A 14,888-nucleotide genomic window follows, 5' to 3' on the forward strand; every position below is an offset into this window, starting at 1 on the left:
TGAAATTTTAATGAAGATAACATCCAAAGTGGCTTGGCTCCTCATTCACTGTAAATCAGCACATTGTAATTGACTTACAGCTACACCATTTAGTGGATTCTGGCTTGATATTTTACCAATGGCTTTTATTATTAAATAAATGATCTAAATCTATCCAATAAGAGATCTTTGTCAGCACTTGCAACTTTTGCTCTAAAACATATTACAAAATGCAGGTGACCTTTTCTATATTCTTAGACTAGATTAGCCATCCATGATAGAATACAGCACCATTCACAGCAAAAGGAATGAAGCATATAGTGCGCTTCTGACCTACACTACATGTTAACAATACAACTACCTGTTTTCATTCTCTAGCTCTTAAACTAAGAATGTGACAAACTAGAAGGTGAAAAGAACAATTTTGTTACTAAGAACTACTAATAAAAGCATATTCTTCTGAAATTCCATTCTTCACTTGCAATAATACATAAATGTTTTGCTCAGCAGATTATTTTGTAATTGTTACATGCAGAGAAAAAGCACTTTTTCATACTTACCTCCTGGAGGCATGACTACTGTTATAGCATCACTTATCAAGCTGCCCTGGCTGTTGGAAGCATTCACTTGTACTGTGTAGTTAGAAAACGGAATCAGTCCTTTAATGGGCACCCATACATGGGATTTGTTGCTGCTGAATAACATCCGAGTACCATTTACAATAGAATAATTAGCATCAGCTGTTAGGGAAAAAGAAGGGGTACAGGGAGAAAAAATATTAGACCTTGTAACTGCTACAATTCATTGTCTTTATGAACTAAGTCTTATTTGTAGTTAAATTAAAAGTTGCCATTGATACCATAAATGCCAAAATAAAAAGTCCTATTTGGAAGAAAGCATATTATTCACCAATTTCTCCTTCTTTTGCCAACAGTTTATGGTACTTGTAAAACTTCTTGGAAACTAAATTAATCAACCATAAAATTGCAAAGCTGACTGCTATATACTGCAAACAGAAGTCAGATTTCAGAAATTACTCATATTTAGAACAGTTTGTGATAATTACAAATTCAAAACATTAAGGTTAACTCTTATGCCTAAGAATGACTAGTAAAACCTGTTGAATTCACTAGAAAATTGCTTACCTTAGGAGTTACAAGCTAATTGCTTACATAAGAATTAGTCATCTTCAGTAAGACACACATACTTTCCAGCATGGCCTGCAATCCTCTCAATGATAAAACAAGGATGTGAAGTATTCAGTTATCAGCTGACATTAACAGAGGACACCACAGCAAACAACATGTCCTTTACAACTCTGAAGATCTCAAACTCAAGATAAGACAATATTTTACCCTACAAAAATAAGCACCACAACAAAAACCTTTCCAAAATACTGATCAGTAAGACTGGAAAATAATAATAATAAAATGTATGTCAAGTAACAACCTTTTTTGACTTGATGAAGATTTCACTCATGCATCTGAGAATAAAGCTGCAAGATTACCCAATATTTTGAACATATTAAATGCTCTATTAATGGCTAATATTATTACTATTATCCACCATGCCATGGAGAGCTCTCACATTGAAACTGATGGAAATTTTGCATTACAAACAACAACAGAATCACACAAGTCTGAGACCACTGGTATGAGGATAAGATTAAACAGAATATAACTATTAATAATATCTTAAATTAATTAAGGCATTGTCATGGGCAGAAGATTAAATATTCACATCTGAGTCCTCTACAAAATCCAAATAAGACTTAAAAAAAACCTCACCTTATAAACTCTCTTTTAATTATTTTTTAACTGAAATTCATTGGGTTTACTCATTCTTCTGCAAGTTTCAAATGAACTATTAAAACAGAAATACTTTTAAATCTGAAAGTTTTCCAAATAGTCCATATTTCTATGAAGTGCACTAACGTGCATATGCAGTATATTTCAGTCATGCTTAAATTACATTTTACCATGGGTGAGTGACCTGGACTTTCTTCTAATTTAAGGATTCCTATAAAAAAACTGTGATTCACTTATGGTACAGGATCAAGCTATTCCATTATTGTGATGCTCATATTGATGCATAAAGGGTGTTTTCACTTATTCTTCTTGTGGAAGATGGAAAATTTACTTTCTGAGGTTTTGGGGAGGGGGATAGCTTTATAAATCTGCCTTGTAGTCTAGTTTCTCGTTGCTCAAATTCTACTTGGATTACACCATGCCATACTACCAGATTACCTGAACAACAACAGTAGTGTGAATGTAGAATGACATCATGAAAACTGATGGATTTTTTCTGGTTTTCACTGAATTTTACATTAGCCTGAGAGACTCCATTTTATAAACACCAATGGAGGCAAAGCTTCTTATCATGCAAGAACAACCACCATGTTTTACACATTCCACATACAGACATACCAATTCTGCAGAAGCAGAGTTATTTTGTCTAGGATTACTCTTATGTCCCCAGCCAACAATATAAACATGTCTCTGCATTACCTGATCTTAGCTCTTAAATTGTATATCAAACCCTCCTTCTGCACATTTGTGAAACTGTCCCTATGTGAGATTTGTGAGTAGAAACAATCCAGCAAAGCACATTTTCCCCATTATCACAGTTTTTCTGTGCACCTCCAGGCAGACCATGACACATTATTTGTGAAGCACACCCAACAACATGTGCACCCATTGTTTTGTTAACAAGAAAGCCATTAGAAATGGTCAACTGACATAGATTCTGAAGGTCCTTAAGGACTTGGCTGGCTGTGAAAAGAGGTGTATTTCTTAAATGTTTCACCTATAATGCGAAGGAAAGATTAAAAATCCGGTGTTGACAGATCAAGGCACATGAGATCAATACAAATCTCAAGCATAAAAGAGTCCCTAACAGCAATTTATGTGCTCAACTCCTGAGAAAATTAAACTTTTTCTATCAACGGTACAGTCTTAACATGTTAATATTTACTCTTATCCACCTGAGCCCAGAATGAAAGTGTGTACTTCCTCTGCTGATATTTTTATTTCACTATTAGTCTTTCTTCCAGTGGCTAACTATATCGTCTTTTCAAAAATACAGTTTTGAGTAACAGGAAAAGAATTAAAAGGATAACACTCTATTCCAAGTTGCCTGAATAACAACATTAATATACAGTAATTATACAATTAGTTGTAACATTACATTCTAGTTATCGCAGAGTGATTACTCGGCAATTATAAGAAGTATATAATTACTCAATAATTAGGAGAAGTATGTAATTACATAACCATTTTATTCAGGTCAAAAATGAACTTGCAAATTCACAATGAGATAGACAACATATCAGTTCAAAATGTTTCACTGCTTCTAATAAAAAGCTGAGGAGTACTCACAAGTTTCCTAACTTGAATTTTACACAGACAAAAGGGATTTTATCCCAGTTCCCAGCCAAGTAACTTACTGCTACTGGCATGTATAGTATTAGAGGAACTTTTTTAAAATGCAGGTCTGACAGGATGAGATGCAATATGAAGCTTTGCCACTTCTCACTGCCTGAACTTTGCTTCCAGTGGGCTGGAAAATGCAGACACACAGGTTCAGCCTGACAGAAAGTGATACAGCAATAACCCTGTTGTATCACTCTGTGTCATTCCTGCCTAGACTGCTTCAGTGTGGACCCTATTTGTGAGAGAAGTCCACGAAACCTCTCTTCCATTTTTCATATGTGTTTTCCTCTCCATCCCACTCATAGGTCCCACTGCAAACTACCAGCAATTCTGCCACAGATCTAAACAGCAGCTGCCTCAGACACTCAGAGGCATTGTTTTGCTTCAGAAAAGTAGTTTCTACCAGCATACCTCCTTGCTCCTGCACATTTCTTTCTTGTAACTCCTGCCATGAACAGTCACTAGCACTCCAACAACCAAGATCCCCTCAAGACACAGCTAATGTGAGCAATCTAACCAGGACTTAACCTAACAACCTAAGGAAGCAGAAATCAGACTCCCAGAACTGGCTTACCATGTCCTTCAAGACTGAGATACTCCAGCAGCAAAAGATAAGTTCAGATGGAAAGATGCTCAGAGCCACTGTCTCCTATAACCTCGCAAAAAAAGACTAAAGCCTTTGCAGACGTAAAAGGCTGCCCCATGCATCTTTCAGTATTTCTGCACCTAGAATCCTTATTTCCCCCGGTGTTTCTGAGGGATCTCTTTGTCTAGGTCTGGTATTTGAGAAACACCAGTTTATTCGTAGTTTATACCAGATCAAAGCATCTCAGTGTTTCAGGAAAACATCCAAATGAAGAAATTACAGCTAAAGAACACCCATATCCATACTTAAAAAACAAGCATACCTGAAACAAAGTCAAGTAATATAACATGCTCATGCAAAAAAAGATATACGAATATACATTGTTTAAAAGTGCTAAGATTCACACAGCACTCTAGCTGATGAATATTTTTGTGTTTGAAGGTTCACTATGGTTTCGGGTGGACCCTCTGAAAGGGGCTCCCAAGCAGCTGTGCATTCCTGTTACTACACCTGTAAACAGGTGAATAAAGCTCCTGTGGGTTGGTGGTGCGCAAATTACTGCTGTCCTGGGCTCATCATCCTATGGGGTTCACTAGATTGAAATAACAGAAACAGGTATCCCTTTTCCATTCTTGTTATAATCATTGTCACAAGAATTTTAATGCCTCATATATTCCCTAATTTTTTCATGTGTGCTATACTGCTCTGACCTTTTCAATATTCTGTAATTTGACTGGCTGGTGATTTCAAGTCCTCTCCTTTTTACAGCCTTATTAACTTGTGGGAAAGAGGTGAAATGGACAGCCAATCAGAATACATAATATTGAAAAGGTCACAGAAGTACAGTATAGTATCAGCAGACACAGAATCCTGTATATTAGTCATTAGTGTTCTGATATCTTATTCATGTGACAAAGGTTGTCAGGAGTGCGGGAAATGGTACAACATGGAACTATTTTCATGACAAAGACTGCAATGGGGAAAAGAAATCATACAAGCTAAACACATTCATCTCACATTCAAAAACTAGGCATTTTTCCCCAGAATTTGACACATTCAAAGGTACTCTGTCTTGATGGGTTTTAAGGAAAGATGTTTCTTTTTTACATATCAAGCAGAAAAACTGTATGTTTCATATATGTAGGCAAATACCAAATGCTTCTATTACTACCACCGCATTTGTGACTATTAAGTAATAAATTTAAACATAAGCAGTCTAATGTGTCAGTATCACAAACCCACTGACAGAACTATACTTTTGACTTCAGGCAGCAAGGAGGCTGTGCTTGTGAAAAATATTACTGTGGGCTTTTCTTTACCTAATCATGAAAAGCTAGCTGTCATACAGAACTTCCTTATACTTCTCTATTGGTATTCCTATGGCACTTCAAAAACTGAGCCACCATAGTAAAATAGATTTCTACCTCTTTATATCTGAGGTGTCCTAAAAATTGGCTGACTGATGTCTTGCCCCCAGATTTGTCTGAATTTAAACAATACTACAGGACTGTAGTTTGTGAAATGCGGAGAAATTTACACCTAAAAGGTAAAAACAGGTAAAAAAGGTAAAAAAGCATTAAACACTTGAGTCTTATCATCACAAATGTTTAATGAGCTATCATTTTCTTTTACTATCACTATTTCAAGATAACGCCAAGAGTTCTATCACAAAAGTACACTACATATTATGTGCTACTACATGCCAAAGGTATTTTTTGAGTGACTGTAAGGCTTTGTGCCACGCTCTAAAATAATATTACCAATCTATAGTGCTTCCATTATGTATATACAGGCCCTGATAACATCTTTTACATTAAAAAGCATGTTGCTCCATAATATTCAGACAGGTAGAAACAGAACTATTACTACTTTAGAATACTACAGAAAGAATAAAGGTAGCAAAAATTCACATCAACGACAAGTACATATAAGAATCTAAAGAATTAAACAAAGATTACTTAGTAAACTAGCACAAACACAATTATTGTTATGCCTGCTTTATACGTGTGTAAGCATACAGAGGTTAAACATTAGCCACAGAAGTTAATGTCAGAAGAGCAAAATAAAAATGAAACAAGAGTTCACTTTTTCACTCCTTTTCCCCATACCCCACCCTCATTGTCCCCCAGTTTCTGTCCCTGGGCTGCTTTCTGCCTTCTTTTCTTACCTATTCTTCAGCTTTGTTAACTTCCACATAAGCTACTCCTTCCCTCCCAGCTAAGATTTTTCTTCTCTCCCTCTCTCCCTTTCCCACTCTTTCCAGAGCAGCATTCAAAAGAAACAACACGAGCTTCCATTAGTTCAATTATCCCAATAAAACATGGCTGAAAATCTTTCCTTATCATTACCGGTGACTTTTTTCCTAAGAACTGTAATAAGGAACTGTTCTCCAATTGTCATCTCAATTGCTATACTGATCTTGGGAAGTGGTTTCTGTGCTTTGAGGCAAAAACACTCTTTCCAACAGTGTTTGGGGCAGGAGGGTTGTGCTTTGTAGTGGTTTTGTTCTGTTTCAGGGCTTTGCTTTTGGTGTTTGTTCTTTCAGATGAGTACAACGACAATTCTGCAGCTCAGTCTCCTGAAGCACTATTTCCTCCTCTGCTCTCAGTCCATCAGACTGAGTCAAAGACTTAAAGATTCTCTTATCGCAGGAACCCTTCATTCTCATGGGCTAGAGAGAGTTGCTGTATGAGGCAAGATGGGTAATTTAAAAGCACTGAAGCAAACTCAAAAACTATGAATCCAAAATATTAATATTACTGTCAATAAGGAACAGTTCACATTACCATCATTGAAAAACTTCACTTCTTTCCCTGGTAATTAAATCAGCCTTTAGCTTTAAGACTGAAAACCAGAAAATAATTAAAGAACATGATGGCAACATACTATAGCCACATACAACAAAAATCTGAAAGCTCAGAGATGCACATTCTCACTGTACTACTCCAGTTGTTTCTTTGACAGCTCAGTTTCCCTCACTTTAAAACAGGCGAAGTAACCTTCTGTGCTTTTTCACAGTTGTAAATTTGGTACATTTTGTCTTGAGATGTACAGAATTTTCATAAAAATAAAAAATGTACAATGAGCCTTGCTCATTGAATCTGCCTCATTTAACCTTCCAGTTAAAACATGGTATTCAGTGTAGTGTTAAACCCCTGCTCTAAATATATTAAGCAGTATTTTAACTCACTTTGCTGCAACAGTACCAAGGGGCATCAAGTCCTGGACCCCTCTGAACACTGCACTTCAAGTGTTGCAGCAACACACTACAAGAACTCAGTCCATGACCTAAAGAAATGAAAAACAGAGTGAGGCCACACAACTCAGCAAAGCATTCTATGAGTAGAACCAACTTATGGGGATTTCTCACAGGCTTCCAGTCAGCAAGTACTCTTATGCCAGCATGAATACCCAAGTGACATAACATCACATTGTCTGGCAATGATCAGAAAGCATCAAATAGAAGAAATGTTAGGTGTACTTGTGCTGGTAAGTTGATGACTGAGCATATAATTATTGATTTCATCCATTTTGTTTGAGGAGTTTTATAGACAAATGATAGATAAGATTTTATAAAGTTTGTTTCACAAGCGATTTTACACACTTAAGAAAAAAAGGCATAAACAATTAGCTTTAAAAATCTTCAAGTTTGTTTTTCCATGAGTAGAACATTCCCTAGCTGCAGTAGTACATAAATAGAGATTATCACAGTATCTGGTTTCTGAATCTATGCCCATAATTCATGGATGCCAATAAGAATTTTCCATTCTCCAGGGACACTATCAGAAAGAGACTAGCTAAACATACAAAGCAGAACTGGGAGTCTCAAATCCATAATCAAATATCTAGATTGATTGTGTCACTTGCACTTGTATTGATTTCAATTGGACCAGCTGACCCAAGGGAATAATAAAAATGTGAAATAAAACTGATTTATGAGAACAAAATAAATCCTTTTGTGGGTGGCAATGAATTGGTACTATTTAACCCTTTCAATCACAAAGGGAGAACACTTCATTTTTTTTCAAAATGCTGAGTTAGCGGAAAGAAGTCATATAAAAAAATTCAATACTGTCAAATACCATTACACTTAGTTGTAATACTCTGGAAGGAATGAAGCTCTAGACTTGATCTAGGATTTTTATTTGACATAAGGCATTATTTTGGGTTTTCCAGTCACCTTACATGAGGCATCATAAATGCACTTGTAGATTGAAAGAACCACAGAATCACACAGGTGAGTGTTGTATTTATTTATAGAGCAGCTCCCTCTAGCCTATTTAGGTTAAAACCTGGTAGAGTAACACAAACGACCCTTATCAACTGCACACAATCATCTTTTATAGAGGATTATCAGTCATAGTATCTTGATCTTTCTGGTACAACACTAGAAAGTTACCTAGTCAAAATCTATTTGATCTCCCCTAGTACAGTTCAAATAAAACCTTCATTAAAGCCTGTCAAATTCCAATTTTCATTGTGCTTTCTCTACCTGAGAACACACGTGGTGTTTACGTTAGTCTCTAGAGAAGCATATTTGTTCAAAACCAACAGACAAGAACCCAAATGCAATTTCTTCATCTGTGCAAGCTCTATAGTCAGATTACATATATTTGCATGTCATGTATTTATATTGTTGATACTAATCATTTTGTGTCCAAGGCCATAAATTGTTTTCTGCCTTTAGGATTTACCTTAGATACCTAAGGACTGTCAGTGCAGCCTCCTCAGCCTTTGGATGGGTTAAAAACTCTGGAAGACATTCATTAACTAAAAGACCGTTTTCATAGGAGAACTGATTGGCAAATTCCTTTTTACTCAATACTGTTTACCAGTGCCATCTCCAGAAGATTGCTGTTATTCCCTAGACCATTCCAAGGGAGCAGGAATAGTCTTAGAGACTATCCTGCTATTGGCAGTCACTAGGAATTTCAGCCTCTAAAGAACTGATTATACATTCCTCACAGAAATAGGGTTCAGCCTTACATTCTGCTTTGTAACATCAAAACTATCACACAGTACAATATAAAAACACACCAGTGTATATGTAACAAAAATGTAACTATGTGAACAGAGATGCAGAAGATCAATTAAAACACTATCTGCAGTCTGATGCTAGTCTTCAACAAAGAAACCGTCCAACGTAGAAAATGGAGAGAGACTGTCAACCAAGAAAAGCATATCTGGTACTGAAGGAGATCATGATAGTTCAAATAATCATCCAAAAGTGCATGCAAAACTGAGTTTTCTAGCCATTCAAATAAAACTTTAAATGGCATATTACTGAGTGCCAAAATGCTTCTAAGTCCTTCTCTAAAATACGACTGTTCAAAAATGGATCACCCGTCCTCTTCCCACCCCTCCCCCCCCCCCTTCAAATACCTTTAAGGATTATTGAGTTTTATTACTGAGGTTGGTAGCTAAAACTAAGGAGACAGACACATTAAATGGGTGAGGAATGGGATAAAATATGAAAACTGAAAAGATAAAAACTTGACTTCGAAAAGCAGCTAAGGGTTTCCACAAAACCACCTTACTTTGGGAGCAGGGAGGGGATCTCTCTGGTGCAGGTGACCATGATGAATATGCCAATGCTGTTGCTCACAGTGGGGATGACTCTTGCCATGCTGTCTCTCTGCCACTATATACTTTCCATTGGGAACTGCTCAAGCTCCCTGTTGTTCCCATTTATGATGCCATGTGTGCTGTGTGGAGTATGTGAACACAGTGCAAGCATTGCACACTGTTCACTAAACATCTGTGTATGTGTATTAATGGATAATACATATCAAGCATTTAAATCTGTATTATCAACTTTGTTGTGTACTAGGTTTTGGAAAGTAAAGATGTTGTGGTGAGAGGCAATTCTCACAGTGTCACAGTGGCTCCCATGAAGATCCTCTGTAACAACAGTATTGGGGTTTTCAGGTGCAAGGCCAGAAGAAAAATAATCCAAGAATAAGAGGTTGAGAATTATAACAGAAAATATTTCCAGAGAGGCTCTAGAAAACACTACCTCAGCAGCTTCAGGGTCAGTAGTATCAGTAATATTAAGGCACTAATGTACCTTAGGTAGTGTACAACAAACTGAAATGCATTAAATATTTCTTTATATATTACAAAGGTAACTGGTAAATGACCAACATCATTAATATGTCCATGATTTCTCATATTTGAAATCCTTTTGAATGGCCCTTTTGGACCCTTCTTTTAAAATCAAGGCTCTCTACTCTCCTTAGGCCGGCTTCTTGAAGAAAGGATCATTTTTCTTATTAGTAATGCCAAATTTTGTGTGCCTAGTGTATTAAAAAAAATAAACAAGGATTACTGCTAGGGACTTCAGGTTGGAGAATGCTTAAGGCTACTGCACAATCCTAAACTACTGGAGTGAAGCTGGGATGACTTTTCCTGTCCTTAATAGATAATGGTCTGTCCCTGGCAGAGGAACACATCACATTATAAACATCTTTGGTAAGTGACTAAAGGCAGGAAGAAAACACAGTCCTGATATTTACCTCCTATGGAAAAAGTGTTCATATTTCTTTGGTACCAGCTTCTTGAATGTTCAGCTGCATAAGAGAAAAGGCTTAAGAACTACTCAACAATAGGAAAAAATTAGCCCTTCTTAAGAAATAGCTTGTCTTGAAAATAAATCATATGCTTTGATTTCATCTATGGAACGACTATACTGCCATTTTTGAAAGAGAATTTTTCTTGCTAATATTAAAGCACATTTGAACTTGTACCCATTGTCAGGTACTGCATATTCAGTTGAAGCAACTGTAAATTCAAATCTATGCTTGGATATTTGTATTTTGAGGTAATTATACATACTACCATGTCTAAAAGGAATTTATTATGAAAATTGGCCCAACAAGTCTCTCAGAAATGTTTTAGTAATTTCTGAAACATGTTTAATTGTCAAAAATTGTTCTTTTTAAATTGTCAGATCTAAATGTAAAACACCCCTTCTTCTGCAGCTTTGAAAAAACATCTCACAGAATTTTCATTCTCCATTCTCTACCCTTCAACACAAAATGGGCTAGGAACTTTAAGGTGCTTCAGTATTCCTCTCCCCACTTCTGCTGGCATATGCAGGTGGCATGTCTTCCGCCAGCAGGCATTGCTTGTATGCGCTAGCTTGATGCTTAACATATTTGAATTCTGATTGAAGAGTGTACTGAAAGCACTGTGCTCAATCACAATTGTAAGACGAACCTTCTAATAGAAGCCAAATTAATAGATGATCTGTGTTTCCATCTATTTATTTACAGAGATCGTAAATATTAAACTAAAAAGCTTAGATGAACAACATTCTAATGTATATATGCAAAAGACAACTTGTTTATAGATGTAGCAGCTGGGTTTTTTTGTTTTTACTAGAAAATGTTGCCTTCTGCTGACAGCATTCTGCAGTTTGCCAAGAGAATGAGTAGGCTGCAAGGAAGCTTTCTGGTACAGCATCTCTAAATAAGCAGTTACCAGACGAATAGTTTTCCCTTTACAAAAAATAACAGATGAACTACACTGCTGAAAAGTAAGAACAGTGGGTGGGATGATACGTCAACAACAGAAGCTACAAGTAAAAAAAAAAACAAACCAAACTAAAAATAACTTACACTGCCTTCTACATTCATGAGCAACAAAGAGTTCTGAGTACAAGCCTGCAACTTCGTGTTGTGAAACTCCCTAAGGGCATATAGTTAATTAAGGATTCTCTTTATGTCAAACTTGCATTCAAATGCACCACAACATCCAGGGGACTACAGATTTGGATTCGGGTTTTGTGCTAATGCAGTCATCTGACACAGGTAGGAAGATAAGAATTTCCTCCAACTATCTGCTCTGGAAAAGAGGCAATACCTGATTCTTCCTGTACAAGAACTTAATTTCAGATATCCAGATGCAATTAAAAAGGACCCTGTACATAATCTAAAGCACCCTGAGGGTAAATGGGGCTGAATGAGGAAACTACTTGAAGGAAATAGGTCTGGTTCTGTCACCTTTCTATCCCCCTCAAGTCCTCTGAGAACTGGAAGAATATCAGATAATTATAAGAACTTCAATTCTGCTTTAAGAGAGAAAAGCTGTTTGTGGTCTGGTAATACAAGTTTTTCACGCCCTGGCTTAACCATTTGCAAAACAAATTCCTCTTTAAGGCTTCTTCCACAGATAAACCAGGATTTAAATGACTTGAGGCAGAGCAACTTGCCTTTGCAGGAAAAAACATGTTGCCTGAGCACTGCAGAACCGGGACAGAGCCCTCAGTTTCTAAAATCATATTTGATCCCTATATGCAGTTTGCTGGGAACAAATACTCTTTTGGAAAACGTGCATATGTGGATCAGAATGGTGAAACAGACTCAACAAAGCTCCTTCCTGTATTTTAACAAGTACTTTCAAAGGACTGCTGATAAGTGATGGAGTGGCTTGGCGAGCTCCTCTGTCAGTGCCTTCAGCCCTCTTGTGTGGAACCCATCTGGCCCCATAGACTTGTGTGCGTCGAAGTGGAGCAGGAGGTCACTAACCACTTCATCCTGGATTACAGGCATTTAAATCAGCTCCTTATCTCTGTCATCCAGCTCAGGCGACTGAGCACTTGGAGGATGCTGGTCTGACTATTAAAGCCTGAGGCAAAGGTGTCATTAAGTACCTCAGCCTTTTCCCCATCCTTGGTCACTAGGCTTCCCCTGGCATCCAGTAAAGGATGGAGGTTCTTCTTTGTCCTTCCTTTTATTGCTCATATATTTGTAAAAGAATTTTTTATTATCTTTTACGGCAGAGGCCAGATTTAGTTCCAGCTGTGGCTTCGCCTTTCTAACTTTCTCTCTACAACATCCCTGTACTCCTCACCAGGCAATAGTCCCTTCTTCCACAGGTGATAGATTCTCTTTTTTCCTGAGTTCCAGCACTATCTCCCTGTTCAGCCAGGCAGGTCTCTTCCCCACCGATTTGTTTTTTGGCACGTAGGGAATGTCTGCTCCTGTGCCTTGAAGATTTTATTCCTGAAGTGTGACCAGCCTTCCTGGGCCCCTTTGTCCTGTTTCCCAAGGGAGTCCATCAATCAGTGTCCTAAGCAGGCGAAAGTCAGCTCTCTGGAAGCCTAAGGTTTTGCTGACCTTTCTCCTGACTTCTCCAAAGATTGCAAATTCAACCATTTCATGATCACTTTGCCCAAGACAGCCTCCACATCACACCACAACACATCACCCACCAGTCTTTCTCTATTTGTGAACAGCACATCTAACCAGGCATCTCCCCTAGTTGGCTCACTCACCACCCGGGTTAGGAAGCTATCTTCCACACCTTGCAAGAACTTCCTGGACTGTTTCCTCTCTGCCATGTTGTACTTCCAGCAAACATCTGGTAGGTTGAAGTCTCCCATGCATTATGTAACATTTATCTTGGATTCAAAAGTCAGGAATTTGAAGAATTCTGGACAATTTGAACACTCTCTCTTGCTTTTATGTATTACAATGTAGTCTTTACTGATGTATTGCTGTTTTTACTGTAAGATGATAAATATTCGCTACCCCCCAAGAAACCCTAAAATACCAACTTTACTTCTTTTGAAAATTATTTAAGATGATCAGGCCTCATTAGAAAAGAGTCTAGAATGAAATACAGATCACTATAATAAGGAAATAATAAATAAGCTCCAAGACTATTTATTTTTAATTCCTAGGAGGTAAGCTCCAAGACTGTTCATTTTTAATTCCTATGAGGTATGCATTTGCCTAAAAAACAGCTGGATGGACAGTTATACGGTATCTTAAACAAATACAATGAATGGCATTTGGTAAAAAAAAACAGTGTATATAAAATATGAAGAGTCAGACAGAGATATATTTCACATATGTGAAATTTGAAAGATTTGGAACAGAGTGAAAAAGAAGCCAAGCCTGTGGACCTCTATAGAATATTGAAGCATGAGATTGGCTGGTGTTCCTGAAGTGACTAACAAGTTCATGACAGAGAAAGTGTTAAGTTATATGTTATTTAAACACTTTCCATGTCATCAACCTGCTATCTCAACATAATATATGCTATAGCAGGAAACTGATAAGATAACAACACATCAAGCAGAGTTTCATAATATACATTAGGGACGGCAGTGTAAAAATATAGAATTACAACATGCAGTACAAAATCCCCACTTTTTCATAGTGGTAGCCTTTGCCCTGTCCAGGGGTTCTACTTATACAGAAAGATTTCACACACTTTTTAAAGTGCTATCTCATGAGTCCATCCATCAGAGGTGTAACATCTCTCACTTAAAAGGAAAGAGGGGAAAAAAAAAGCCAAGGAGATATGCTAGGTTTGAATGTAGACCTTCCAGCTCCAATGCAGATAAGCTACAGTTGAAAAAGAGAGAAAATGAATGCAATGCTTTGATCAAACACAATAACCCTCATATTGTCAAACTATTGCTACCTCTGCGATACGCCCTGACATGCTTAGGCATTTATTCAGGTTCCTTTAGCTTCATTTCCCTCTAATTCTACTTTGGTTAGAAAGAGTTATCCAACTAAGTAAATAAATACTAAATTTTTATATAAGTACTGCCAAAATCTGTGATATTTTTCTTTCATAATACTTTGATGGGATTTTTTTAAAGCAGTTTTTGGCATCATGCAATTTAGCATCCCTACTTCCAAATAAACACAGGTCATAGCTGGAATGACTGGGCCAGACAGACAGTCAAGCAAAATCTCCCCTATCTCACCTTCCTTCATAACGACGTTATTGTGACATCTAATAATATTTGAAGTGCTTTGCAACAGAACAGAGTTAAACGTCTTCAAAAGAGAAGGTGACTGCACTGCTAGGGAAATTATATGTTCACCTATTAAAGATTCATATTCCTACCACAATCTTGAGGTTTTATTAAT

At 37.1% G+C, this 14,888-nt stretch overlaps 1 protein-coding gene across 4 annotated transcripts in view; it reads right to left on the reverse strand.

Moving 5' to 3' along the window:
* USH2A (usherin) overlaps positions 1 to 14,888 on the reverse strand; it is a 372,149-nt gene that overhangs the window by 155,519 nt on the left and 201,742 nt on the right. For all 4 annotated transcript variants that reach the window (XR_009747198.1, XM_061475268.1, XM_061475270.1 and 1 more), the window contains exon 38: positions 540 to 719. Coding sequence is in view for 3 of the 4 variants with exons in the window: in XM_061475268.1 (XP_061331252.1) it covers positions 540 to 719 (180 nt within the window). In the remaining variant the exon portion in view is untranslated. The remainder of the gene's footprint in view (positions 1 to 539; positions 720 to 14,888) is intronic.

This window comes from Pezoporus flaviventris, unplaced genomic scaffold (genome assembly GCF_033815535.1).
Source record: "Pezoporus flaviventris isolate CSIRO_AGI_PZ_B2104156 unplaced genomic scaffold, CSIRO_AGI_Pfla_v1 ptg000083l, whole genome shotgun sequence".
Lineage (NCBI taxonomy): Eukaryota > Metazoa > Chordata > Aves > Psittaciformes > Psittacidae > Pezoporus > Pezoporus flaviventris.